Source organism: Micromonas pusilla (genome assembly GCF_000151265.4).
Source record: "Micromonas pusilla CCMP1545 genomic scaffold MICPUCscaffold_2, whole genome shotgun sequence".
In the NCBI taxonomy this organism is placed as follows: domain Eukaryota; kingdom Viridiplantae; phylum Chlorophyta; class Mamiellophyceae; order Mamiellales; family Mamiellaceae; genus Micromonas; species Micromonas pusilla.
The window spans coordinates 1,705,084-1,729,718 of record NW_003315883.1 but is presented as its reverse complement, the minus strand read 5'-3'; the positions used below and the strand labels follow the sequence as shown (position 1 = coordinate 1,729,718).

General features: G+C 44.2%; 9 protein-coding genes across 9 annotated transcripts; 6 read left to right on the top strand and 3 right to left on the bottom strand.

Annotated features, from left to right (window-relative positions):
* The first annotated feature begins 197 nt into the window (after window positions 1-197).
* On the top strand, window positions 198-3,596 carry MICPUCDRAFT_55650 (glycosylphosphatidylinositol ethanolamine phosphate transferase). The gene has a single exon (XM_003056483.1). It carries the CDS (start codon window positions 499-501, stop codon window positions 3,463-3,465), a length of 2,967 nt encoding a protein of 988 aa, XP_003056529.1. The 5' UTR covers window positions 198-498; the 3' UTR covers window positions 3,466-3,596.
* Window positions 3,597-5,173: 1,577 nt separating this feature from the next.
* Window positions 5,174-7,125, top strand: MICPUCDRAFT_13765 (uncharacterized protein; the record flags this gene model as incomplete). The annotated part of the gene is made up of 4 exons (XM_003056482.1): window positions 5,174-5,258; window positions 5,325-5,557; window positions 5,650-6,445; window positions 6,638-7,125. 4 exons carry the CDS (start codon window positions 5,174-5,176, stop codon window positions 7,123-7,125), a joined length of 1,602 nt encoding a protein of 533 aa, XP_003056528.1.
* On the bottom strand, window positions 6,881-10,163 carry BBS9 (bardet-biedl syndrome 9). Its single transcript, XM_003056094.1, has 2 exons — window positions 9,716-10,163; window positions 6,881-9,630 (listed from the first exon to the last, which is right to left on the bottom strand). The coding sequence occupies exons 1-2, from the start codon at window positions 10,083-10,085 to the stop codon at window positions 7,415-7,417; spliced, it is 2,586 nt and encodes an 861-aa protein (XP_003056140.1). The 5' UTR covers window positions 10,086-10,163; the 3' UTR covers window positions 6,881-7,414.
* A 2,320-nt stretch (window positions 10,164-12,483) lies between these two features.
* On the top strand, window positions 12,484-14,101 carry MICPUCDRAFT_55646 (uncharacterized protein). The gene has a single exon (XM_003056481.1). It carries the CDS (start codon window positions 12,527-12,529, stop codon window positions 13,544-13,546), a length of 1,020 nt encoding a protein of 339 aa, XP_003056527.1. The 5' UTR covers window positions 12,484-12,526; the 3' UTR covers window positions 13,547-14,101.
* A 563-nt stretch (window positions 14,102-14,664) lies between these two features.
* MICPUCDRAFT_64940 (uncharacterized protein) lies at window positions 14,665-15,521 on the bottom strand. Its single transcript, XM_003056093.1, has 2 exons — window positions 15,429-15,521; window positions 14,665-15,286 (listed from the first exon to the last, which is right to left on the bottom strand). The coding sequence occupies exons 1-2, from the start codon at window positions 15,441-15,443 to the stop codon at window positions 14,771-14,773; spliced, it is 531 nt and encodes a 176-aa protein (XP_003056139.1). The 5' UTR covers window positions 15,444-15,521; the 3' UTR covers window positions 14,665-14,770.
* A 373-nt stretch (window positions 15,522-15,894) lies between these two features.
* On the top strand, window positions 15,895-16,065 carry MICPUCDRAFT_55643 (uncharacterized protein; the record flags this gene model as incomplete). The annotated part of the gene is made up of 1 exon (XM_003056480.1): window positions 15,895-16,065. The coding sequence occupies one exon, from the start codon at window positions 15,895-15,897 to the stop codon at window positions 16,063-16,065; it is 171 nt and encodes a 56-aa protein (XP_003056526.1).
* Window positions 16,066-16,232: 167 nt separating this feature from the next.
* On the top strand, window positions 16,233-17,795 carry MICPUCDRAFT_64939 (uncharacterized protein; the record flags this gene model as incomplete). Its single annotated transcript, XM_003056479.1, has 1 exon — window positions 16,233-17,795. Exon 1 carries the CDS (start codon window positions 16,350-16,352, stop codon window positions 17,793-17,795), a length of 1,446 nt encoding a protein of 481 aa, XP_003056525.1. The 5' UTR covers window positions 16,233-16,349.
* Window positions 17,796-17,812: 17 nt separating this feature from the next.
* MICPUCDRAFT_64937 (twin arginine targeting family) lies at window positions 17,813-18,473 on the bottom strand. The gene is made up of 2 exons (XM_003056092.1): window positions 18,075-18,473; window positions 17,813-17,962 (listed from the first exon to the last, which is right to left on the bottom strand). The coding sequence occupies exons 1-2, from the start codon at window positions 18,420-18,422 to the stop codon at window positions 17,876-17,878; spliced, it is 435 nt and encodes a 144-aa protein (XP_003056138.1). The 5' UTR covers window positions 18,423-18,473; the 3' UTR covers window positions 17,813-17,875.
* A 2,749-nt stretch (window positions 18,474-21,222) lies between these two features.
* Window positions 21,223-23,908, top strand: MICPUCDRAFT_64933 (uncharacterized protein). Its single transcript, XM_003056478.1, has 11 exons — window positions 21,223-21,264; window positions 21,341-21,426; window positions 21,499-21,576; window positions 21,635-21,720; window positions 21,777-21,821; window positions 21,891-21,959; window positions 22,020-22,132; window positions 22,188-22,301; window positions 22,358-22,471; window positions 22,524-22,774; window positions 23,536-23,908. Exons 2-10 carry the CDS (start codon window positions 21,398-21,400, stop codon window positions 22,611-22,613), a joined length of 738 nt encoding a protein of 245 aa, XP_003056524.1. The 5' UTR covers window positions 21,223-21,264; window positions 21,341-21,397; the 3' UTR covers window positions 22,614-22,774; window positions 23,536-23,908.
* The last annotated feature ends 727 nt before the right edge of the window (window positions 23,909-24,635 follow it).

Sequence of the window (24,635 nt, the reverse complement as noted above, 5' to 3'; positions counted from 1 at the left end):
TCGTACTTTCGTACAACGTACTTCCGGAATAACGAAAAATAATTAAGTACGAGAAGGTACAAAATAACTAATAACAACTTTTTACAATGAATACGTGTACAACTACAGTACGTGTACACGTACTGTACTACCAAGAAACACAAATAAATCACAAATACGAAAGTACATCATAAATATTCTTTCGCCCGATTTACAGCAGTCCGTAGCGGCTACGTGTCCGCTACAACGGCGTTCATAGCTCGTGGCGGATCTGCTATGATTTGGGAAAAAGAGGTGCATATGTACGTTATTTGAAGAAAACGCGGTATTGTGGATATGAGCAGGGGACGCCGACACCCACACGGAGCTGTGTGCGACTGCGACGATGTGTACTGGAATCTAAGATGTTGAAGAGACATTCTCTTCAAGAAAGTTACTTTGTCTTACTTACTTGCGATCCCAGACAGAATCGGTGGATGGCGCGCTTTCGAAACTACTCGTCGTAGTCAAGTTTATCATATGGTGCATGCCTTCTCGTCGATGTGCTGGACGAAGTCATGGTCAGTAAACTGCACAAAAAAAACTCACATATTTTGTCTGTTCATGACTCTCACAGTTTTCAAAGTGTTCGCATTGCTTGTCTTCTTCTCGGGTTTTTTACTCGCTCGTTTCGAGATATCCGAGAGAAGTTCTTGCGCGGACTTCCCAGCAGAACGGGCAGCAGCCCATGATGATTGCTCTCTGCATGAAATAAAATCTGTTGAGGGTACTTGCTGGATTGAAAGTCCCGTACAGAAGATAGTACTCCTCATAATTGATGGTGCTCGTTTTGACTTCGCTGTATCGAAGAGTCGCACCGATCCATCCCATCACCGTGTTCAAGAACGTTATTCTCTTAATTCGATACCCGAGATCATAGATGAAGCCCAGGGAGCCGCAGAGCTTTACAGATTCGTGGCAGATCCTCCTACCACCACTCAACAACGCCTGAAAGGTTTACTTACCGGTGGTCTGCCGACCTTCATAGAAGTTGGTAATAGTTTCGGTGCATCGGAGCTCGTAGAGGATAACATCATAGCTCAGGCCGCTGCGGCTGGTCGTCGAATAGCTTTGTCTGGCGATGACACCTGGCTGGAGCTATTTCGTCCTGAACACTTTGCTGCTGGAATATCGGTTTATCCATCTTTCAATGTTAGAGATTTGGACAGTGTTGACCATGGTGTTAGACAACACTTGACGTCATCGCTCCAGCATCCAGATCAGTGGGATATGCTCATCGGACATTTTCTCGGAGTCGATCATGCCGGGCACACTTTCGGGGTTGAAAGCTCAGCAATGGCTCGCAAACTCGAAGAATACGACGCTGATATCCGGACCATGATTGCTGCTATGAAAGCAGATCAATCTTTTAACAGCACGCTGTTAATTGTAATGGGAGATCATGGTATGACAAAAAATGGGGACCACGGTGGATGCACTGCAGAGGAAACAGACTCTTTTGTTCTTGTGCTTCACCCCTGGGCAAATGCTGATGTCGGGGGCTGGATAGACCACAGTGAACTGTTTTCACCTCGGCGCACTTTTCAAGAGGAATATGAATCCATGCCTCAAGTTAATTTCGCTCCGACCATTGCTCTAATTTTTGGATTGCCCATACCATTTGGTAGTGTTGGCTATGTTCCAAGGCGTTTTTGGGAAATTGCAAATGCAAACCCAATGAATAGTCTTTCTGATAGTAAATCTTGCGCTACCATGGGTTTCACGAATGTCTCAGAGAGGATAGAAGAGCAGTATTATCATGTCTTAAAAGTGACATCTGCTCAGGTTTGGCGTTACCTGCATCACTATGCCGGGGCAACTTCCAATCATTTTAGCATTGCAGACTGGTCACTGCTTTCAGATTTATATGACTCTGCCAATAAAGAAAATATCTCATCACGTGTTGCGACAAAGCACCTTATGAATTTCATGCACACTGCAGCTAAAATTGCTCGAGGACGATGGATACATTTCAGACTGGTGAACATTGTTTTTGGCATAACATTGCTTGCCTTATCCATATCTGTCCAGTCTCTCGCTTTGCGCATATACCGCTCCAACTTTCTGTCACCTTCGTCAGACCTCGTTGGAAGAAGGTGCATAAAAAAGATAGTATCTTTCACCAATTCTCTTGATATTCTCGATCAGGATGAACTTCGTCGAATGCGTTCGTTGGAACCTTTATCAACGTCTTTGCTGATGGCCTTAGGTTTATGTAGCAAATTCTCAAATAGTTTTATAGATGCAGAAGCTGACGTCGCCCACTTCTTTTTTGCTTCATTTGTGTTTCTTCTCACGGTTAAATCCTGCTCTTCTGCAGGGCTACTGTGCTACACCAGATCCGGCAGATTCGGAGGAGCAGTAGCTGCAACAGGGCTAATGCTTTGTAACTTCACTTCTCGCAATTTGTGTGCCTCGTGGGCTAAAAGTGTACATAACGTTGCTGGCAAGCAGTCCCAGATCGAGCTGAACAGAATTTCAGCGTATGTATATCCACACGGCAGTCTCGCCATAGCATGCGTTTTAGCACCGCTAGCACTGCTGCCATTTGTTATACACTGTGCAATAGGTCCGATATATCGAGGGATATTTCGATTTATCATTGCGAATAGTTTAACAGCTGTCGGCGTAAAATACCTTTTTCTTGGAAAGGCACTACAAAATGCTTTTGGATTGCTGTCGAGCAATGCCTACGGTCTTCTTAGTTTGGCGGGTACAACGTTTCCATTCAAGTTTGTCTACATGGCCTCGTTTGTGTTATTTTCGTTCACATTGATAACAGCTTTTCGTGCACGTTCTGTGAATGCTGCGGTTTTTGGCGTGTCAAACAGCACTTTAGTTACCTTGGTTCCTGCGTTGATCATGATTTCTGGTGACCAAGGATTCATTTGGAGTTTTCTTGCTCTCACTGAGTTTGCGTTTTTGTCGCTCGCCCTCCGAAGTGACATTCCGGTCTTCAGCTCTACAGACATACCAAGAGAACTTACTCTTACATGTTTTCTCCTCGTACTGAATATGCAGCTTTTTGCTGCAAGTGGTCACAGGAATGCATTTGATGGACTGCACTTTGATCGTGCTTTTACTGGATTCACGGAGTTCAACCTAATCTTGATGGCTACTATTCTCGCAGTGAACACTTGGTCGTCTGATATCGTTGCTGCCTTTTTCCTCCCTGTTGCAGCTGCTCTTCTCTTAGCTCAGTCCCGTGAAAAAATATCCACTTTCCACATTTCTTTCCGCAAAGCACTTGCTCGATTAGCACTCAGGTACGGTCTGCTGCGCGCTATTGGTATCCTGTCCGGCAGTATATTTGTCGCAGTGGAGCGTCATCACCTGATGCTATGGGCGACCTTTGCACCTATGATTACCATCCAGGCTTTTGGTTTCTTATTTAGCGAGTTCCTTACAATTTTCATACTTTCGATCGGTTTGACTGTTTGTGGATGACTTGCTCCGTCACTATCACAGGAGAATAGCAGTCGGTTATACCAGCGAGTTCTCGTCGAAAGATTATGTTTGGTGAACGTAGCTGCTTCGAGCTAGGGAAATATCGATAAGTAGGGAAGTTTACTTTTGACAAAAAAAACGACTTGGATTTGTCCTGGAGCTCTTTTACGGCCCCCCTCTCTAAGCGCTACGCGCGTATCCGGCCCAATCTCAGGATATGAAACTCTCACTAACAACTTAGCCGTTTTTTCGCCACTCCCGGCCTCAATTTACTGTACACGTACGTGTACGTGTACGTGTTCAAGTTATTCCGAAAATATTACGGAACGAAGTATTATGTAAGTAGGTACTGTATCATAATTATACTTTCGAAAGTATCATACTTTCGAAACTACTTCCGTACGTACGTAGCTAGTCTACATAACCGGTACTTTCGTACATACTATCAGCGCCTCCGGCGCTTCGGCCGTCGGTAGTTGGGAGAAGGGGCCCGGGAGCGTATTTAGTCTGAAGAGTACGAAAGTTCCCGTACAGGACGACTTCATCGTCACGTCCCGAGGTGCAGTTTCCGCGTAGTACGAAATTCGCGTACTCATTTCAGACTAACAGACCAACAGAGGCCGAGTTTTGGATACGGAGCGCCAAACGCATTTGATTGGTTGAAATTTTCGTCCCTAGGTCGGGAAAGGTGCCTAGATGGTGAGAAGGTAAACCTTCTCTCAAACATAGTCTACGTACTTCCGTATTATAAAAGTACGTACGGAAGTACTTTCGTACTTTCGTACGAAAGTACTTTATATTTATTATTTTACTAGTTTATTTGTACGTAGTCTACCTTGGAGGGTAGCTACTATCTAGCTACCTTCGAAGGTAGCTAGCTAGCTAGACTAGCTGCGAAGCGAAGGTACTATTTCCGGAAATCGAATACTTCCGTACTTCCGTAGGGCCCTACACGAGTCCTACACGTACGTGTACACGTACAGTACAACGTACAACGTTACACTCGTACGGAAGTACTTCGTAATTCCATACTTCGTTCCGTACTACATATCTTCGGTACTTCGTTCCGTACTTCGGAAGTACTTCCGTACTTCCGTACAATAAAAAAGATATTATTAAACAACTTGGGCCTACTATCATACAGTACACGTACGTAGCTACGTACTGTATCATATTTCTAGCTAGTTGATTATTGTTTTACTTCCGTATTTTTATTATTTATTAAAAGTAGTTGTTTTAGTGTAGGGCATGTACACGTACTGCACACGTAGTAGTGGTACTGTATGTTTGATATTAATATTATCTTACGTGCACAACGCGTTTATACGTACTGTACATGTACACGTAACCGGTGTACACCAGGGGATAAACTATTTTATTAAAATTTGTACACGTACGTTACACGTACGTGTACGTGTACACGTACGTGACGGATGGGTAGGATAATAGCTCATCAGTCTTTTTGTAATCATCAGATACAATAGAATACAATATAATACCTTCGTACACGCACGTACACACACGTAACGTTACGTGACACGTTGTACGTCTACACGTGTACACGTACTTTCGTACTTTCGTACTTGTCATATATACTTTCGGAAAAAAAGTTTCTAGAATCAACCTCCGAGCTGTGCAGTTTGACAGAGAGGTGTATAATTTCTTCTCCAGGATACTGGGCAACCTTATTGCTGTTACCAATATTAGAATGGATGTGCACTGCGAGAACGTTCGCACTTTGAACGTCAATGTTGGTATCATGGGTCACGTCGACTGTGGTAAAACAAGTCTAGGTGCGTTGTTTCACCCTTTTCTAAATTTCTTGCTCGTTTACTTTCTCTCACGACAGCCGTTTACAGCTCGAGCGATCTCTACGCACTTCTCTACCGCATCTCTTGACAAGCATCCACAGAGCATCGAGCGAGGCATAACAATTGACCTTGGCTTTTCCAGCTTTATGGCTCCAGTTGAAGGGAGCCTCTTCACCTTACCTTATGATCAAATCCAGTTTACAATAGTCGACTGCCCAGGTCATGCCTCTCTTATTAGGACCGTGCTCGGTGGTGCACACATAATCGACATAATGTTGCTGGTTGGACGTATTTTACACGTATTTTGTTTGTTCCTGTTTGTTTCTCTCATGAATCATTTTTTTCACACAATTTTCCTGATGTCTGTCCGTAGGTAATTGATGTGAACAAAGGCATCCAAACTCAAACTGCAGAGTGCCTTGTGGTTGGGGAGCTCACCGCAAACAATCTCATTGTCGTGCTCAACAAAATTGACGTGATTCCTTCCAAATTGCGAGAAGTGGTTGTTTCTAACATGCAGAAGCGTCTTTCAAAAGCAATTAAGACGACTAGATTTGGTGACTGCAAGATGGTCCCAGTCGCAGCGTGTCCTGGTGGTGCGGATAAAATGGATGTGTATGGTTCTCCATTAGGGATCGATATTCTAGTAGCCAACCTCATGGCACTTGTCAGTAGTGCGCAAAAACGACTCCAGGGAGGTGATTTTCTTCTTGCGGCAGATCACTGTTTTCCAGTTAAGGGGCATGGCACTGTGCTGACTGGAACAGTTTTGAAAGGGCAGTGCCGAGTCGGTGATATTGTCGAATTGCCGCACTTGAAGCTCCAAAAGAAGGTGAGGAGTTTGCAAGTGTTCAAGAGACCTGTGCAAACTTGTGCAGTCGGAGACAGAGTTGGTATGTGTATCACGCAGTTTGACTCTAAGTTGTTTGAAAGAGGTATAGTAGCAGCACCAGGTACAGTCCCCAGCTTTATTGCCGCGGTTGTCAGTGCTGAGAAGATCAGATTTTTCAAAGGCATCGTCCATTCCAAGATGAGATATCATGTGACAGTGGGATATACAACAGTTATGGCCACAGCGGTTTTCTTCAAAGCTCCATGTCATCCAGCTTCTTTAGCCACCTCAGCGAAGTCCTGCGAAGAAGGAATTCTTTTTGGGTCCCAAGACGACAGTCCACTGCAAGCAGACTGTACTAATGATGTTGACATATCACTTAATCGGGAATCGAATATTTCTGCATTCAACGAAGATCTTGAATATGAATATTCAAGTTGCTTGGATAGTGTTCCAGGGGATAATTCGTGCACTGCTGGGGTTGAACACTTTTGTGAATTGAGAGTAGAAGACAAACGTTGTCATCGAGTTATCACTTCGACCTGTAGCACGTGGGCACTTCTTCGATTTGATCGCCCTGTAACCTGCCCTGCTGGATCAAAGTATGTAGCCTCGCGTTTTGACGCTGATATCCACAAAAATTCGTGCCGCCTCGCTTTCCATGGGCGTATTATCCACCCCAGTGTTGAGGATCCAGCTTCAGTGAAGCACATTAAAGTCTTCACAATGAAAAAACGTTTTGGTTCAGTTGATCGGGTGCATGATGTGAAAACTGTCATTGGTAAGGGAATGTTTAAAAAAGAGACCGACATGACGATTTTTCAAGGCTTGCGAGTTTTCACTAGTCGCGGAGAAATAGGAACTATAGCGGGTGCTTTTGGTAAGAGTGGAAAGTTCAAAGTATGTCTTAAGGACGGCGTTTCTCCCTCGGATTTGAAAGGTAACGCATCACGGCTCATTCTCAATTACAAACATTTTCTCTTTGGTAAGGAAGCAGGAAAACAGATGAAACAATGATACTTTTGATAAATGTTCCGTGCTTCAGCAAGTTCTGCGTAAAGTGGTTTTGTTTTATGATCTACAAAAGGAGACTATCTTTGTAAAACGTGTTGCAGAAGGACAGCCACAGCGATAATATGATGGGATTTGGACAGAAAAATCCACGCAAGCACGGTATTTTATGCGAATGATATGCTGATATTGCACTGCTTTTGTTCTCTTCATAATGTATCCAATACGCAGGTATAAATTACGTTCCTAACATTGATAAAAAGCAGCAACTCATTTCACAGCAAAAACAGTCAGTCTAGTGGGACTCTGGCAAAGATGGAATACCTAAACGCTCAACGACCAAGGGCACAACGTACCCACGTGCCAGCCGTTCACACGCAGCTGAAATTAATTTTTTCAGTTTGCTGGTATCATGCACTTCATCATATGGTTGACTTTGACCTATATCTAAATTTCCTGCTTTCTTGTTTCCTGTGAGGAAAATTCTTATTAGGGCAGCTACAGACGCTTCTGCCAACTCTTCCCAGCACTGCTCGAATATGTCCTGCACAGATGGGGATATGTAGCTTCGAAGAACGCGTACTCCGTCGAATTTGATCCCGAAACGAAATTCCATGAGCATGAGCAACATCTGCAGTGCTGCAGAAAGACTGCTTTGAGTATTTTTTAAGTCGTTCGACAGAGTTTTCGAAAAGTGTACAGCTTGGCTGATCTGAGCAACCGTGTCATCTAACAAGATTTCAAGTTGAGACAGAGATACTGGATTCTTGTCTTTGAATCGCAATAGTACACGCTTTTGCAAGGCGCGTAACTGTTTCGAACGATAAACAAATTGCCGGTGCAATATATTGTATTGTGAAACTGCTGCGCAATGTTGATCAAGACTTTCAAAAAGGTCTTGTAGGGGCAGTGCCTCTTGAAACGAAACTTCAAGGTTCTCCTTCGCAACCTTATTTTTCTTGAAGTGCTTGCGGAGGCGATGAATTAACTCGCGGAGGATCAGCCACATGGCCTCAAGTTGAGAAGACTGCAAGCGAAATCTCCCAGCATTTTTGCTTAGTATGAGATTAACTCGCGCCCCGTTCGTATATTGGAAAGTCAGCACATTATCAACGGGATTAATGTGCTCCGAATCTGTGAAACCCTGCAGCATGTCTCCGAAAAGAAGAGACAATAGTGGTGGCGAATGATTGGTATTGAGTGTTATCTTGTGACCCGTAGTTTTTGCAGGAGGGATAAGCGAGCAGAAAACTGCAAGTGGCACATATACTTCGCAGCTGACAGCGCGTAACTCTCCATGAACTTTATATCTTGTAATTATATAGACTGCATTGTTTTCAGGGAGTTGCCTTTCTCCTTGAAGCGCATACAATGAAATAGGTATGACTGTGGAGTTGTCAACCCCACAACTCAAAATGGGAATATTTAAACTTTCCTGACAGCAGAAAACATTTGCTGGAGTGGATATCGATATTTGAATATCCTCGAGGAAATCTCCTGTCCCCACCCCAGTACATGTCAAAACGATATGCATTGTCAAAGTCTCATAGCATCTAGACTCGGGTCGTTGACCTGTATAACGTGTGTGACTCTCCATCTTTGCCTCCATGTTCACGTGTACTGTGCCATTATCTACATGAGTAAGCACTTTTGCTCTGATCTGCAGAGCTTCAGGTAAATATCTTTGTGCTTCACAATTTGACACGGAAATTTCTCGTATTCGCCTCAGTTGTTCTGAACACTTCTTCTCGAAATCATTTCCTATATCTTTGCCCGGTGCGACTACGTCCGCAGGGAGCTCTGTTCCAAAGTAGCTCATGCTCAGGTATCCATCGTCACCAAGACCTACCATGCAATTCCCAGTATCACCAATAGGTGCAATGCTGAGCGCGATAAAAGAGAAGCTGTGCCTTGCTGCCCATAACAAATTCATGCCGCTATATAACTGTACATTTCCTGTAGACCCTGTCACCAGGAACGCCCTCCCTTTCTCAGAGCTACTGCTGCCCAAAACTGGCAGTGCAGCACAAGTCATAGGCAAAAAATCTATTTTTTTCTGAAAACATATTGTACCGCTCAACGATATTCCAAATATGCTGCACTCTGTAAGCACCAGAATATTTGTCATATTCTCCTCTGAGTTGAAAACAATATTTCCGTTTGTGTCAAGCTTTTTGTAGTTACACAAGTGATCCATGCCCACAATTTTCAGTGCTGGCTCGCCTAAGCAGACACTCCACTCAGCGGGCATGTCCCTTGCCTGCGAAATCGTTTCTGACTCCGTAACAAGTGCTCCATATTTGTAACACTTCAATTCTGTTGTAGCGCTCACTGTTACAAAGGAGTCAGTTTCGTGCAAATAAAGTATTGGGCTAGACACCGTGAAATCTGTTAAGAGGCAGTTCATAACAGTAACCCCTTTTGCATAGACACTCAGCTGCCCACTTGAGTATTGCACACCAATCACATCCTTGTGAGACCCCCCAAACTGTCCAATCACCATGTTCAATGCTAAAGATAGAGTCCACCGAGAAAAGGAAAAGAAACTAAGTAGACGAGGGCTCTGAAGTATATTTTTTTGGAAATCGGAAGATACCTCCTTGATCAAGCACAGCTTCGAAATTCAAGTGAAGTTCGTATTGCTTGCTTAAGGGCATACGCTGCCATAGTGTATAAACCATCAGTTTTCGAGGGTGTAGAACCACCACTGAAATATTTCCCTTTCCCAACTCGAACCTACCGAATTCAATCTTTAGAATTGGCAGTTTCAAGTTTAACTCGAGAGCGTGTCCTCCATCTGCGAAATCACTTTCACTGGGAGTATACAAGCGAAGGACGCCGAATAAACTGCATGTTGCAAGTATCAATTTGTCATCATAACTGCCGACGGCCAAAGAACCGACGCCGAATTTCTCGTCGCCTTTGCACGTCGACGACCAGAAATCACAAGTCTTAAAAACAGACATAATGCAACTGGGTGCGAATGGGATCGCTCCCGAGAGTCCGGCTTACGGGATCATGGTACTGAACGAACGCGATCCTCTTCAAAAAGTTGTGCACAGTACTCGCATTGTTTTCAGAAGGTGATGTTCTCTGATACACGTACATACTGTACTCTGTACGTGTACAGCTGTACACGTACCTTCGTACATGCTATGTACGAAGGTACGTACGTATTTACCTTCGAAGGTACGTAACTAGCTAACTACGTATGTACATATGTAGTGTACAGTAGTACGTACCTTCGAAGATAGAATATGATATCATATGTCATTTCTAGAAAGTGCATGTACTGTACAGTACGTGTAGTTGTACGTGTACGTGTAGTAGTGTACGGAACGCTTTATTAATATTACCTTCGTTCTTTCGTATTTATTTAGCCATATCATTGTGTACTACAAAGTTGCACGCACGTACGTGTAGTCTACGAAAATATACCTTGGAAGATACCGAAAAGGTATCTAGCTATCTACCTTGGTACGAAAGTACCTTCGAAGGTAGCTAGCTAGCTACTCGTAGGGCCATAGAAAGTTAGAAACCTTCGAAGATATCTATTTCCGAAGTATCATACTTCCGTGCCTTCGGACTTTCAAAGTATTTCCGTACGTGTACATTCGGAAGACTTTCTTTGTTGAAGGTAAAATACTTTTTTGGGAGAACACCCCTTTTTCCCGTGGCGTGAGAATCTTCTTGAGATTCTTCTCTTTGTTTTATTCTTTAGTATGATACGTACTAGTGTACTGTACAACGACTTCGTTCGCTCTAGCCTTTTTTAATATGAAAATGTACACGTAGAAACACTTTTGCATACTGTAGACTACACGTACACGTAAGTGTACTGCACGTGTAGCGAGTGGCACTTCCGGAACAGAGTAGGAAGGATAGACACTTCCGGAAGTACTTCCGTACTGCGGTAGACTATGATAATATGTGTACTGTACTTTCGTACGAAAGTACGAAAGTACTTTCGTAATACCTTCGTATGTACGTACCTTCGTATGACTTACGTATGTAGACTAGTTGCAATCAGCGATACAGTACAGTACTACACGTAGCCAATAATAAAAGGTGAGAGCGTATGAAAAAAATGATCAGAGCGTACACGTACACGTAGTACGTTTTTAAAAGGACGAGCTCATCCATTTAACTGCCGCGCCGCGCGAGGACAGTCAGAGAGGCGCGCGCCGCGGCTGCGTCCGGAGCGTCAAAGCGAACATCGACTAGACAGTGTAACCGATCAGTCAAGCGAGTTAAATACACATGGGGCGCTGAATCAGGCTGTCCCGGCGCACAGATCCGTCGTTTGCAAAACAGACTCGGCGTTACGAAACATTTGCCGTCTCCTGAGCTCGCGTACGCGACGTCGAAACTTCATGAAAACAGTTCCGAACGTAAAAAAACTTCTTGATTATATCGCTTGAAAACATTAGCGCATATTTAAAATTCGCGCAGCGCAAAAAAAAAACACGATCGCTTGCGTCGGCAGTTGAACTCCGCGGGTCGAGGCGGTTGCTGCGAAGAAAATTGCTCTTTTACAAATCGACGCGATCGCGCCAGTCTATGCTTTGCTCTTGCGATTCAGACACGAACGCGGTCGATCCGCGCACCTCGAGGGTGATGTCATCTAACATGCCGTGCAGTTACAGAGCCAAAACCGGCTTCTGCGCGATGTTACAGCACACCGCACGCTCATCCTTTTATATCCTTACTGACAGTACATGTACCTTCGTACAGGATTATCCTGACGCTGATACAGGTAGCCACTACACGTGTAGGGCTACCTGTAGTAGACTAGTCGTATGAAAAGGATAAACTGGACTACACGTACACGTACAGGACGTGTACACGTACATTAATATGATACTGTACAGTAGGGCTAATCTGATAAAACAAAAAAACTGATGAGCTCTAACCCATCCGGGCAAACATGTACTTTCGTACGAAAGTACGAAAGTACTTTCGTACGAAAGTAACAACTTACTTTCGTATCTATGTACAACGTCGTACGTGTACGTGTGCGTGTAGCCGTGTACAGTGTACACGTGTACGTGTACAGCTGTGCACGTACAACGCGTATGTAATACATTTTATTGTACGAAGGTATCACTCATCATGAATCTTGTGTATTAATTCTTCGGAGGATCTTGTTTCCGTTCTCTACAAACACAATAAATTGACCCCCGAGTGTGTGGGGCCTTTAACGCCACTTTACTCTATTTAACTCCACAATACTAACCTTATGTGTACATGTGCCTCCGTAAAAAATTCTGGAAAACACTTTCTCCGAATACCTCTTTAAATCTTCGGGAGCGTTGAAGGAAGTTCGTTGACATGCTTGGTCTCGGGAGCAGCACCGGAATATTACAGTAGAGCCGACATAGACCCCGTTATTGTCAGGCAAATAACTATGCAACTTTCATGTTCATTAACAATAACTCTCGCGTGTTCAAGTTTGTATCTCGCAAACGCTTTCATGCACGCCTTTTTCTTCTCGAAACACAACCCTGCGAAACGACCGGGACAGCAGACCGTGCTGATTTTGATCAGCAGGATGTCATTTGGTCTGCCCACAAGCGCCCTCGTCTGTTTTTGGCTTGCATTATGGATATGTTTCTGGGAGATGGCGCGAGCCCCGTTGTGGAAACCGAGAAACTCGCCCCTTGCCATTGACAACTATGGTTGTGTTGAGATGTGCGGAGGGGGTTTTCGAACTTGGTATCATCTTGGGGTATACTGGGGTTTGTACGATAGATTTGGTAAAGATGGTATGTCGACGATGCGATTCTCTGGCTCAAGTGTCGGCGCTCTCGTTGCAACAGTCGCAGCTTGTGGAGTGCACCCTGCTGATATTTGGGCGCATATTCCGGCCATAGCCAATTCATATCGTGAGACCTTTTTAAGCCACGTAACAGGGGTTGGTCAGTTTTGTCGATTTCTTCTACACTCTACCTTGCCTCCAGACGCACATTTACTCGTTAATGGTCGTCTTTTTATATCGGTTTCATCGCTGTTTCCCACACCGTTCAACCGTATTATCTCTGAGTTTGACTCTCGTCAAGATCTTATTGACGCCGTGATAGCAGCACAATACATACCTACGTGGACCTATCCTGGTATTTGTTTCTACCGTGGAATGATATGTGTTGACGGGGGTGTCACGAACAATCTTCCGAACATTTGTGTCCATTCATTGCGTGTAGGTCTGGATAAAGATGACACGTTCACTTGGAATGCTGACTTCGTTCCATCACAACCGCTTTCCAGACTGAATACTTTTATTCCGGCTCAGGAAGCAAGTTTACAACGCATGCTAGACTGCGGTAAGGACGACATCAATGATTGGTTGAATACATGTCGAGGTATTTCATTTATACAAGAACTTTCTGCTGTTTGGAAATCTTGTCAGAACACGTGTTCGTTAAAATAGTGTATGCAGAAGTCACTGAGAGAGCAGAGTACGTATACTCTGCGTTGCTGTAGTTTCTTCTGATGATTTCTTTTGTACGTGAAGGTTTTGAGCAAGTATAGAGCTCATATGCGTCGTGCTAGACTGTGGATTGTCAACTGGAAAGGAGAGACGTGCGGTTGCCTGTCAAGGTACGAAGTTCTCAGAACTTTGGGACCGCAATATGGGTAGCCCTGCAATATCAAAAATCTGTGCACTGAAAGATACGTCTTGGGGTGTACACTTGGCGTGTTCCTTGTATTTTTAGATGTTGCCCGAGCATCATTGGATCGGATATCGGACATTTTAAATAGACAAAACGTTCGTGCTGTCATTTTTTCAGTCACAGGGCTACACGCTATAGGGCGACACTGTGTGCGTGTGAAAAAGTGTGTATGTGTGAAAAAATATGCAACCGCCGAGATTCGAACTCGGGTCTAACGCTTGGAAGGCGTTTGTCATGACCACTAAACTACGGAAGCATCTAAAATTCTAGGCAGAATAGGCATAACATACTTTATATATCTCCATGACATCAAGGCGCCCCAGCACCCACCGTGCCGAGCACTCAAGAACCTGCGGTGTTCAAACCGAGCGAAAATCTCATTTCTTCAACGTTCCTTTCAATGACACATTCTATTTGAATTTCAAGATCGAATGTGACCGTAAAGCGCTGTGCATCATTCGAAGTACTTCTGTATTGCATGTGCCAAAGATTTATAAGCCTCTCACAGCCTTAAAAAACGGGGCACACTAATTCCCAGGTTGGAATCCAAGTCCCAGTCTGGGATGTAGTGCGCCCCTTAGAAAATACTGCACGTGTGCAGAGATCACAGTGCACGTACACGTAGTGCTGCCTTTGAATGATTCCGGTATTCAAAATACTTTCAGTAGAAACTTGCTCGCCCTCGTGCGGGCGGTAAAAAACTAGCTGCGCGGTTGTCGTTTTTTACCTAAAGTTCACAAACTAGTCAAGCAAATGTGCAGTAGTCGATAAAGCACGCGGGGAGGCGCTATTGTGCAACGCAAAAAACGTATCGAGGATGCACTGATGACGTTTGTTACGAGTAAACAATGACGAGCGCTTGGAGACTGATGTTCTTTCGATTCGCTTTAAGCTTCAATAAAAGTGAACAAACAACCAGAAATTTGCTGAAGTGTAACTTAAGTCTTCAAAATTGTTGCTGACTGTGCCAAACATTACATTTAAAGTTTCAACTGCATCAAATCCTTCAGCTTCATTCCAGCAACCATGCTTTTTTGCTTCGTATCTCTTTGAGACGGATGAGAGCTACCGTTCATGAGAACGTTGTCAACACAAAGATTTCGACACCGTAAATCCATACTGCAAATTTTCCCGCATGCAGACAAATCTAACTCGCTCAGAGTATCTGACCGGATCCCGAGGGTATGCAGAGAAAAACAGCTGTCCAGCTTCAGAGTTTCAAGGTTTTTACACTGGAGGAGCACTTTGACAAGATTCAGGCAACATGACAGATCGATGAAACGAACGGTCAAGGACTGGATGAGGACAAATTGTAAGGAAGCACAACTGGAAAGTTCCACCCTCAGCAAAACAGGACAACACGTTGCAGGTGAGCTGATGAACTGTGAAAGCCGATGACAGCCACTAAATTGAATAAACTTCAAGTCAGGGGGTGACATTTTTAAAACCTCTGCCGCAAAGGCGTTGTCAAGTGAAGAGGTGTGTGTTACTTTAATCTGAGCAGGAATATGAAAAGCAGAAAATAACTCAGCGAATCAATCAGAACGCTGGTGAGCTCATGACGAAATAGCGCGAAAATTGGCTAAAAAAAACAACCCGAGCGTCGCATGCTAGCTGTACAGATGTAGGTGTACACACATGCGCAGCTCGCATAAGTATTTGCTCACGCAGAGTACCCCAGGTGGGCCAATTTGAAATATCAGGAAGAGCGTCAACTGGGCGATCCCAGATTCCACACTCTATCGACTGTAAGAAAAAAACAAGATGTTACTCGACAGCATAATCTACACGTAGTTTGGTTTGATGGTTATTATCTGGAGAAAGAAACGGCCCCTTGGTGACTAGAGTCGCACCCGCTTCCACCCAGGGTCGTGCTGAGGTTCTTGGTGGCACGCAATAATACCACCATTAACTTTTCTTTTCCCTTTTCGCATCCTTCAGCAAGGAGGGTTTGTCTTTTTCTATTCCACGAGAACTTACATGGGAGGGTGGGAACACCTCAAGTGTAAAAGCGCAAATCGAAGTACGGAGTTACTCTGCGTCGTCCTGTACACGTTGTACTTCCGGAAGTACATTCGTACGAAAGTACTTTGTACTTTCGAAAATGGAGACGACAAGGGAGTGCCTGTGGCTACGCTCACAATTTTGGCTACACGTGTACACGTACACGTACACGTACAACGTTGTACATATGGATGGGAAAATACCTTCGTACGAAAGTACGAAAGTACCAAACTGCACGATCGTTCTCACTCAAAATAGCGTACCTACGTGAGGGCCTCCAAGTACCCCCCCCCATCGGTTGGCTTTCCGATCAAAAATGCTGAAAGGGTATTTTTCATCGCAAGAGCCGATCAAAGGGTTTTTGCCGCTAATGTCACACCTCCGGCCTGCGTAGTATCTATCTATTTCCGGAAGTACGAAGGTAACACAGTGCAGCTGTCGACCCGTTTTTCGTGAAAGTGACGGACTGGCCCTGACATAGGTAGGACACTCCTTTACAGACTCGGGCATTCCACACTCCGACGGGATTCATTTGAATCGGGCCTGCCGCAAAATATGGACAGTTCTTTTGACATCGACTCGACAAAGAAAGTTGGGAGCAAGTTATTTTACCACTCGAGTATTTGCGCGAAGAAGAAAAGCTTGACACAACCACCGTTGGCATCTGCACAGCATGAGACAGTACCCACCGCGAGCCTAAATATTTCTCTTCCTAACGGTGTCTCAGACGCGGGGGACTTCAACGCGCGGGTCGACGGATTGAGCAAAAAAAGAAAAAAGGGCTGCTCTGAACCGCAGTCTGACAGTAGGCGACTGAAAGACTGTGTTGCCGCCGCCGAAACCATGACTGACCATGTTAGTCGAGGCAAACGACAAGGCCTGCCATCTGCCCCTGTGGAGAAGGTGAAATCGGGCAGTTCTTCTGGCTGTGACCATAAATGCTCGAAAGACTTCGCTTCCAACAACCTCTCCAATTTTGCCGCAAGCTCGAGTTTGGACACTGCCCTACCTGGGTTGCCTCGACATCAAGCGCCTGATGAGTTGCTATCTTGCACCGTATTTGTTGGAAACCTCCCCTTGACCACTAAGCCAAAACTGCTCAAGTCTGTCTTCTCAAAGTTTGGCCCTGTTGTTTCTGTCCGTATACGTTCTGTACCTGTAGATTTGGAAGGTAAGATGCCGCGTGGCAGGAAGATCATCACCGGTAAACTACACACCGAAAGGAAAAGTACGAATGCCTACATCGTGTTCAAGAATGCAAGTTCTGTAATGGCTGCGACGGAGTTGAACATGCAGGAATTTAACGGTCGTCATATACGCGTGGACCGGGCAACACCACCAACTTCTAAGGGAAACAGGCACGGCAGTGACTTGGCGTATGACCACTCCCGGTGTTTATTTCTCGGGAACCTGCCATATGCAGTTGACGAGGAGGAAATTATCCGTTTCTTCCACCGTAGCAAAGAGTATCCAGAACTTTCGAATTCGATCGAGGCGGTGCGTATCGTGCGCGATCGGAAGACAAGCGTGGGTAAAGGAATTGCGCTAGTACTTTTCAAAAGGTCTGGAGACTCACGTGTGGGATTGTTGCTTGACAGGGGGAAGATAGGAGAGCGTGAAATACGTATCGTGCGAGCAGGTAAGAATACGACCGTACATACCCCAGCGAAAAAGAAACGATGCGGTGTTGAAAGCTCAAATGCGCTGAGTGCGCGGGGAGAAGCCAGAACTCCGAGTATCTGTGGAGGCGTCACACAGAGGGGAACCTCAGTGGGAGCTGTCGTAGGCTGGGAAGGGCTGCGGTCGCGGCCGAGGGGTAAGCGACGCGACGAGCCGTGCATAGGAGACAGAAGTGATGGCTCTAGTTCTCGGGCTGTGAATACAGCCATGAAGTCAACACCACGGAGTAGAAAACGGCCTGCAGTTGCAGCGCGGAAGGCAAAGTGCAGAGTACAGGCACTTGCGAACAAAGTACAGGCACTTGCGAACAAAGGAGATTAGCCTTTGATATCGTGTTTGGTCGCTAGCTTTCCATATATGCGTTAGGATAGCTTAGACACGCCTCAATTCACCATCCCTTCTCAAATGTTTTCCTTGTCATCGTTTTCTTGTTGAGCCTTGGGCGAAAACTTTTCTTCATTTTTCTCCTTGAGTTCGTCTTGAAACTCCTGTGTTGGTTCAAAATGGAGTGTCCTCCCAAGGAGTGAATATGCGGACAGATGCTAATTGCGAGAAGACACGCGGAATGCCGCGCGTAAGGGAGATACAGATGCTACGCACATTAGCGGCAGCCTGAAAGCTCTTCACTGTTTTTCCGAGGCTTTTACCGAGCTCGGGAAGCTTGCTTGGTCCGAATAGCACCGCCGCAACGCCGCCAATAACGACAAGCTCCGGAAGCCCGAGTCCGAACAGACCCATCGTGGCTACACTCCTTGGGCCCGCACCAGCTTTTTTGGAGCCGAGCCCAGCGGAGAGGTTCATCGGACGAGATCCAAGGAACGCGGAAGCCGGGGCTATATTCTCAGAAATGGCCACAAAATGCGACCTTCGTGTAGTCGCCGAGTTTCTCTTCGCCGCGCGTGTATTCTGGCGAATGTGAGCAGGAACGACAATAGACGAAGCGTGCATCAGCAAGCAGGCTAGACGGAGATGGCTTCGCCGCGCTGACTTAGGTGAGCGGCAACCTTTTGGAAGTGTGTGGTGTACGGATGTTTCAATAAAAGACTGTACGTGGGTAGCTATGTACCTTCGTCGCTTTCCGGAGTACAGTACACGTACAACGCGCACGTTACGGTACGTGTACAGCTATTGTACACTATTGAAAAATGATACGTACGAAGGTACATAATACATACTGTAGTTGTACCTTCGAAGGTACACGTGCGCCCCTTTATATTAATAAGCCGATATCGGTCATACACAACCCAGTGCACATTTAGAAGTTAAGGTAGTCCTCTACGTACTGGTCTTAGTATCCAGAAACAAACGGCTTACTCGTACACAATCACGCAAATGGAGATGCTATTATGGCTGCACAAGCCGATTCACTAGCTAGAGGGAAATGCGTTCACAAGTTAATGTCATCGAGATAGAAATGGAACTTCAATATTTTGTTTATAATGACGTCGATAAAATGTCGATGCGTTCAAATTTATCATTTTACTGTATATTAGATTTCAGCACTTTAAGAATAATGGTGAAGAGACGATTGCCATGACGGGGCAGGAGATGGATGGACACGCGGACGACTATATACACGTGTACAGAAAAGTGTTAAATGATAGCTTAAACATTATGTGATAGGTAATAATAAAGTGTGGTATTATAGCCCTTTTTGGTGAAGAAGTATAATCTCACATCTTCTTAATCATAGCCCTAGGAGACCCGATGATTATATTGACGAGGATTTCATTAAAGATTTTCAAGAGAGCTGGGGAATACTTGAGATTTTTCTTGGTGACTGCATCACCTTGGAGAACAATTTTGTTTTAATAGTCTTTCTATACAGTATGGTACTTTCGTACTTTCGTACTTACTATTCAATTTTGGTCTTTGATGGTAGCTAACTAGCTACGAAGGTAGCTACTAGCCTGGTACTATTCAAAATAATAAAGTCTTTTATGGTTGTGTGTACTATTTCCGGTACTTCCGTACACGTACATAAAGTAGCTTACTGTAGTACCGAAGGCACCTTCAAACCTTCACCTTCGAAGGCACGTACACGTACAATCTGTAGCAATTCTATGATAGTCTATTGTACGGAAGTACGAAGGTACGTAATTTCGAATGTAATTACATTCGTAAGTTATCTTACCTTCGTACTGATGAATAATAAGTACGAAAGTACTTTCGTACTTCCGGAAGTACATAGGGCTAGTAGTCGTACATGTACAACGTTGTACAGTAGGCCCTACATACGACGTTGTAGCATTGTAAAAATAGATTAGAAATACAGTACGTGTACTGTACGTGTACACGTGCACTGTATGTAGCCAGTTTGTAGCCCATTTCTATCTATCTTCATTGTACTGTACACGTAGCCGATTTCTCTCTATCTTCAATACCAATGTACAGTAGGGCTAGTTATCCTTGAGGGTGTGTAGCTGTGTACAGTGAGGAACTATTTATAAGTACGGAAGTACTTCCGGTAGTACTTCTGACAGGCGACAGTAGTGCAGTACACAAGTCTAAGTTGTTACTACAAATATAGATAGAGATAAGAGATTGCCGGGGTTCACCCGACAGCTCACTATTCAATACACATAACACGCACAAGGAACTCACCGACGTATCCTCGATAGGCGACTGCCTATTAGGAACAGTAGTCCCGGATAAGTACTACTTTCGTACAAGCTAAACAGTACGCTAGCCCACTTTCATGGTTAATACGAAGGCAGTCTACAAGATTCCGGAAATAGTAACGTGTACGTGTACTGTACAGTACTTTCGATAGTACATGTACCTTCGTAGTTCTACGTACGTATTTTCGGATGTACGTTGAGTATTATGTAGTTGTACACGTACGTTGTACACGTACTGTAGTGAACAACTACAACACACGTAGCCTATTTTTTATTCGCCGAAGGTGAAGAATTTTTAGAGTAGTTGTAGTGTACGTATGACGACGTTCTAGCATTGTTCTAGCTAGCGAGCTAGGGCCTGCACGTTCAACGAATAGCCCTACATAGTTTATTCATACAGTAGCCCTAGTGTACAGTACAACGTTGTACCACTGTTGTACCTTCGTACGGAAGTATTTTTTATTACCATTTTTCGGCAATAAAACTGTTTACAAACGTGTACTGTGCGTGTACTGTACGACTACTGTACTGTAATATGTACGGAAATACTTCCGGAAGTACTTCGTTCCTTACAACGTTAGTTGTAGCCCTGCAACTAGAATATTCGTTGAGTACAAAGTACGTGTACAGTCGTACAACGTTACGCCTTACGCGTGCTGTACAACGTTGTACAGTACGTGTACGTGTACAGCTGCACATCGTTATTAGTCACGTACGGAAGTACGGAAGTGTACTTCCGTACTTTCGTACGAAAGTACGAAAATATTTTCGTATTTATTTACAAATTTGTACACGCAGGCCACGTTGATATGAGTTCAAAACCCAGGCTTTCATGTTTTACGGTCACCATATTTCTAGATATATTTCTAGGTAGCCCTACTGTAGCCCTATTGAGAGGACCGTCATAGGCCCACGTGAATAGGGCTACCATAGCCCTATCCCTATGCGTTGTACATCCGGAAAGAGAGTGTACTACAACGCGTTTTTTTCACGTACGTGTGCAGCTGTGCACTATGCAGCTGTACAAGTACACGTACTGTACACGTACGTGTACAGTACGCGTACAAAACTTGTACGAAGGTACAAATATGTTCGTTTTTTTATTCTCCCGTAAGTGAGAAGCTGCGGAAACTTCAGTGGCCGACGACGACATCCATAAGCTCTGAACGGTAAGTGATTCAAAAAAGAACTATGAGATTCCGAAGATGATTCCGTGCCACTGAATCGCCGTAGTGTTCTTCATAGTTTCTCCTGTCATCCAGTCTTCTTTTACCGCCCTTGTCCCCGGCCACTCGCGGTGAAATGGCAGTTCGGCATCAGTATGAGAACAGGTCTGGTCTGTCAGTCACTCGAGCAGTTTTGCATCGTTTCATTCCGTGCAACTTTGACTTCTTTAAACTCAGCAATGATATCGGGGTGTTCGCAAACTTGACAAACGCGTACTGTTTAACGGCTGTCGGTGGTTCTGAGAACTTCTACAGGTAAACTCCGAAACACTTTCGCATTTTTTTCTCGAAAACGTGACATAATTCACCTCAGCGTGTTTCAAAATGAGCTATCAAACGATATACCAGTCGTGAAGACTAGTATCGCCGGAACTAGACTTGTTGGTAGGATGACAGTAGGTAAGCAGTTCATTGCATCAATCAAAGTGAAAGACTAGTCATCTTAAAGGTCCAAGGAAATAAAAATGGAGTGCTCCTGCCAAATTCAACTACCGATCAAGGTCAAAAGTCAAATTTTAACTCGGATTTCCGCACGTATATATCATGCACTTCATGCACGTATTTTTCAGAGGCTCTGCATATTAGAAATTCTCTTCCTGATGAAGTGCTAGTTCAACGTGTTGATGAAAGACTTTCTGGTATCTTCTTTTCTTTGCTTTCCATACGGCTTCAATATTTGTTCAATTTATGTTATGCAGCTCTCGGTAATTGCATAGCATGCAACGATTATGTTGCTCTCATACATCCTGATTTGGACGAAGAAACGGAAGAAATCGTATCTGATGTCCTTGGCGTCGAAGTTTTTCGGCAGGTGCTGCCTTTTTCCTGTTTTTCCTGTCCTTCTTATTTTACAATATCTCTTGCAGACAATAGCAGGAAACATATTAGTTGGAAGCTACTGTGCATTTTCGAACCAGGGTGGTATTGTTCATCCACACACGAAAATTGAAGATCTAGACGAGCTCTCTGCACTCTTGCAGGTAAAACAACCGCTTGAAAAAAAGGGTTTGCTTGACGTGAAGTGTTTTCTACATAGGTCCCCCTTGTGGCAGGAACAGTTAATCGAGGCAGTGACGTAATATCTGCGGGGCTTTTTGCTAATGATTGGACAGCCTTTTGTGGTTTAGATACTACTTCAACTGAGTTACAGGTGATGTTTTACTACGATTCAGATTCTTTGTAATACTCACTTCTACTATCAGGTGGTCGAAAACATCTTCAAATTGAAAAGCGCCCAGTCAAGTGCTCTGGTGACGAACCTTCGAGCATCACTTGTAGACGTCTTAGTGTGATTCCCGGCATATATTTCACTATCGGTGTCACACGCTTGGATCAGAAATCAAGCAGTAACTTTTGAACGTCGATCGCATGGTTTACTATATTTCAGCCAAAGACGTGTTCAATTCAAAATTCGCACTTGTCCACTGTTTCCTGTTAGTCTCGTCTCGTCCCGGTGCACCGGGCACTTTTTTCGGACTGAAACGAAACTTTTAAACCGTGCTTTTTGAGTCAAATTCTCCATATATTTGATCGGAGATGGTTGCTTTCAAAAGTTCATCGAGCCGCTTTCAAATTCTCATCGATCAAATTTTCGATCGGAGAAATTAACATCGGAAAATATGACTCATAAACGACGGTCTAAGATTTTCGTTCCGGTCCGAAAAAAGTGCCCGGTGCACCGGGACGCGACGAGACCCACATGTGTCTGTTGTTTCTTAAAAAATGTTTTCTTTTCACGTGATGTTCTCCTCTGGTCTCGTGAGGTGTCTGACAAATTTACATCACCTTCGTGCGTATCTTCTGTCCAAATAAGAAGATGTGATTTTGAGCAACCAGTCCTCGAAATAGCTACACACACATTTCTTTGAGATATTTCACGAACTTAAACTCCCCAAGTACAGTTTTCTGTGGTTTGCCTTGGTCCAACTTGTCCAACATCGAAAAGGACTCGTGCGCCTGCTCAGAGCACCCAGTGTATTTGATATTCCAGTTGTTGTCACAAAATACCTCGTGTTTGGCGTGTATGTACTCGATATCATTGCGGATTCTATCAGAGGGAAACTTTCTAGCTATCAATAATCGTGGGTTGGTCTGGAGAAACCTGCGTTTATTTTTAGCTGTTGTACTCCCGTAGTTGAGCTTGACGGCACAACTTTCGCAAACCCGCAACTTGACGAGTACTTTTTTTACATCGCAGGCTTCCATGTAATGAAAGTGCACCTCATAGCTCTCAAGACAGCTGCAACTGTTACAATACCTGTTCGCACAACAAAACTGGCCTTTGCCTGTCAAAACTTCCGTTTCAGAGCGCCACCGGAGGCCGATCTTTCTCTCCTTGAACATGGCCATATCTGCTATACAATATTCTCGGAAAAGTTTTGAGAAATACCGGTTAGCCAAGCGCACGTCGACTACACCAGAGCCGCTTTCACTACCGATGAGTCGGTATTTCTCGAGTTTAGCACTCCTTGAGAGAAGATCTCGAAAACCTGTTCTCCGTGCCGTGCATATTAAATCAGGTCTGAAATTGGACAGAATCCTGATATGCCGTTCTCGTGACGGCAAAGTCAAAAGTTCGCTTGATTGACTTAACATATGTATTCCACTTACAGTGTGTGAGCATTAGAATCTCCGTGAACAACAATGGTGGCCGTCTGAGCTATCTTCGAAGGTATATCTATCTGTCTCATACGTGCATAACAATAAACACGCATGCGTATTTGACTACGTGTACGTACACAACTACGAAGATACTACGCACGTGTACAGTATTCTATCTATCTTGTAAAATATTTTCGTACGAAGGTAATACACGTACAGTAAAGTTGTTTATTAAAATACGAAAGTATCTTCGTACGAGTAAAACGTAAGTTGTACTTGAGGAAAGCACCGACCGGAAATAAATAAAGTATTTCTTACGAAGGTACAACCTTCGTAGTTAGCTAGGGCTACGGAAGTACTTCCGTACTTTATTTCGTAAAGCGTGCAGTATGAAAATAGAATATCTTCGAAGGTACGGAAATATCATAGTGTACCTTCTACCTTCATTCATTTGTACGGAAATAGATACTTCCGTACATGATTGAGTACATAGCAACATATGCACCACGTACAACGAGTTACATGTGTGAGTTCGTACAACATTTATATTGTACGAAGATAATACGGAAGTACTTTCGTACGAAAGTACTTTCGAAAGTACTTTCGAAAGTACTTCCGACGTACGGAAGTACGCACGTGTACTTTCGTACTTCCGGAAGTACTTTCGTACTTCCGTACTTTTATAATTCTCAGAGAATACTCAGGGCACTCTT

What these genes read in the sequence shown, in the direction of transcription:
- MICPUCDRAFT_64937 (XM_003056092.1), bottom strand. Translation starts at nt 18,422, where the DNA reads ATGCACGCTTCGTCTATTGTCGTTCCTGCTCACATTCGCCAGAATACA. An exon ending in GCTTTCAGGCTGCCGCTAAT is followed by an intron (nt 17,963 to 18,074) that starts GTGCGTAGCATC and finishes GAACCAACACAG; the next exon opens with GAGTTTCAAGACGAACTCAA.
- MICPUCDRAFT_64933 (XM_003056478.1), top strand. Translation starts at nt 21,398, where the DNA reads ATGGCAGTTCGGCATCAGTATGAGAACAG. An exon ending in TGTTGGTAGGATGACAGTAG is followed by an intron (nt 21,721 to 21,776) that starts GTAAGCAGTTCA and finishes TAAAGGTCCAAG; the next exon opens with GAAATAAAAATGGAGTGCTC. An exon ending in AAATTCAACTACCGATCAAG is followed by an intron (nt 21,822 to 21,890) that starts GTCAAAAGTCAA and finishes CGTATTTTTCAG; the next exon opens with AGGCTCTGCATATTAGAAAT.
- MICPUCDRAFT_55650 (XM_003056483.1), top strand. Translation starts at nt 499, where the DNA reads ATGGTGCATGCCTTCTCGTCGATGTGCTGGACGAAGTCATGGTCAGTA.
- MICPUCDRAFT_55646 (XM_003056481.1), top strand. Translation starts at nt 12,527, where the DNA reads ATGCAACTTTCATGTTCATTAACAATAACTCTCGCGTGTTCAAGTTTG.
- BBS9 (XM_003056094.1), bottom strand. Translation starts at nt 10,085, where the DNA reads ATGTCTGTTTTTAAGACTTGTGATTTCTGGTCGTCGACGTGCAAAGGC. An exon ending in AGCTGTGCTTGATCAAGGAG is followed by an intron (nt 9,631 to 9,715) that starts GTATCTTCCGAT and finishes CTCTATCTTTAG; the next exon opens with CATTGAACATGGTGATTGGA.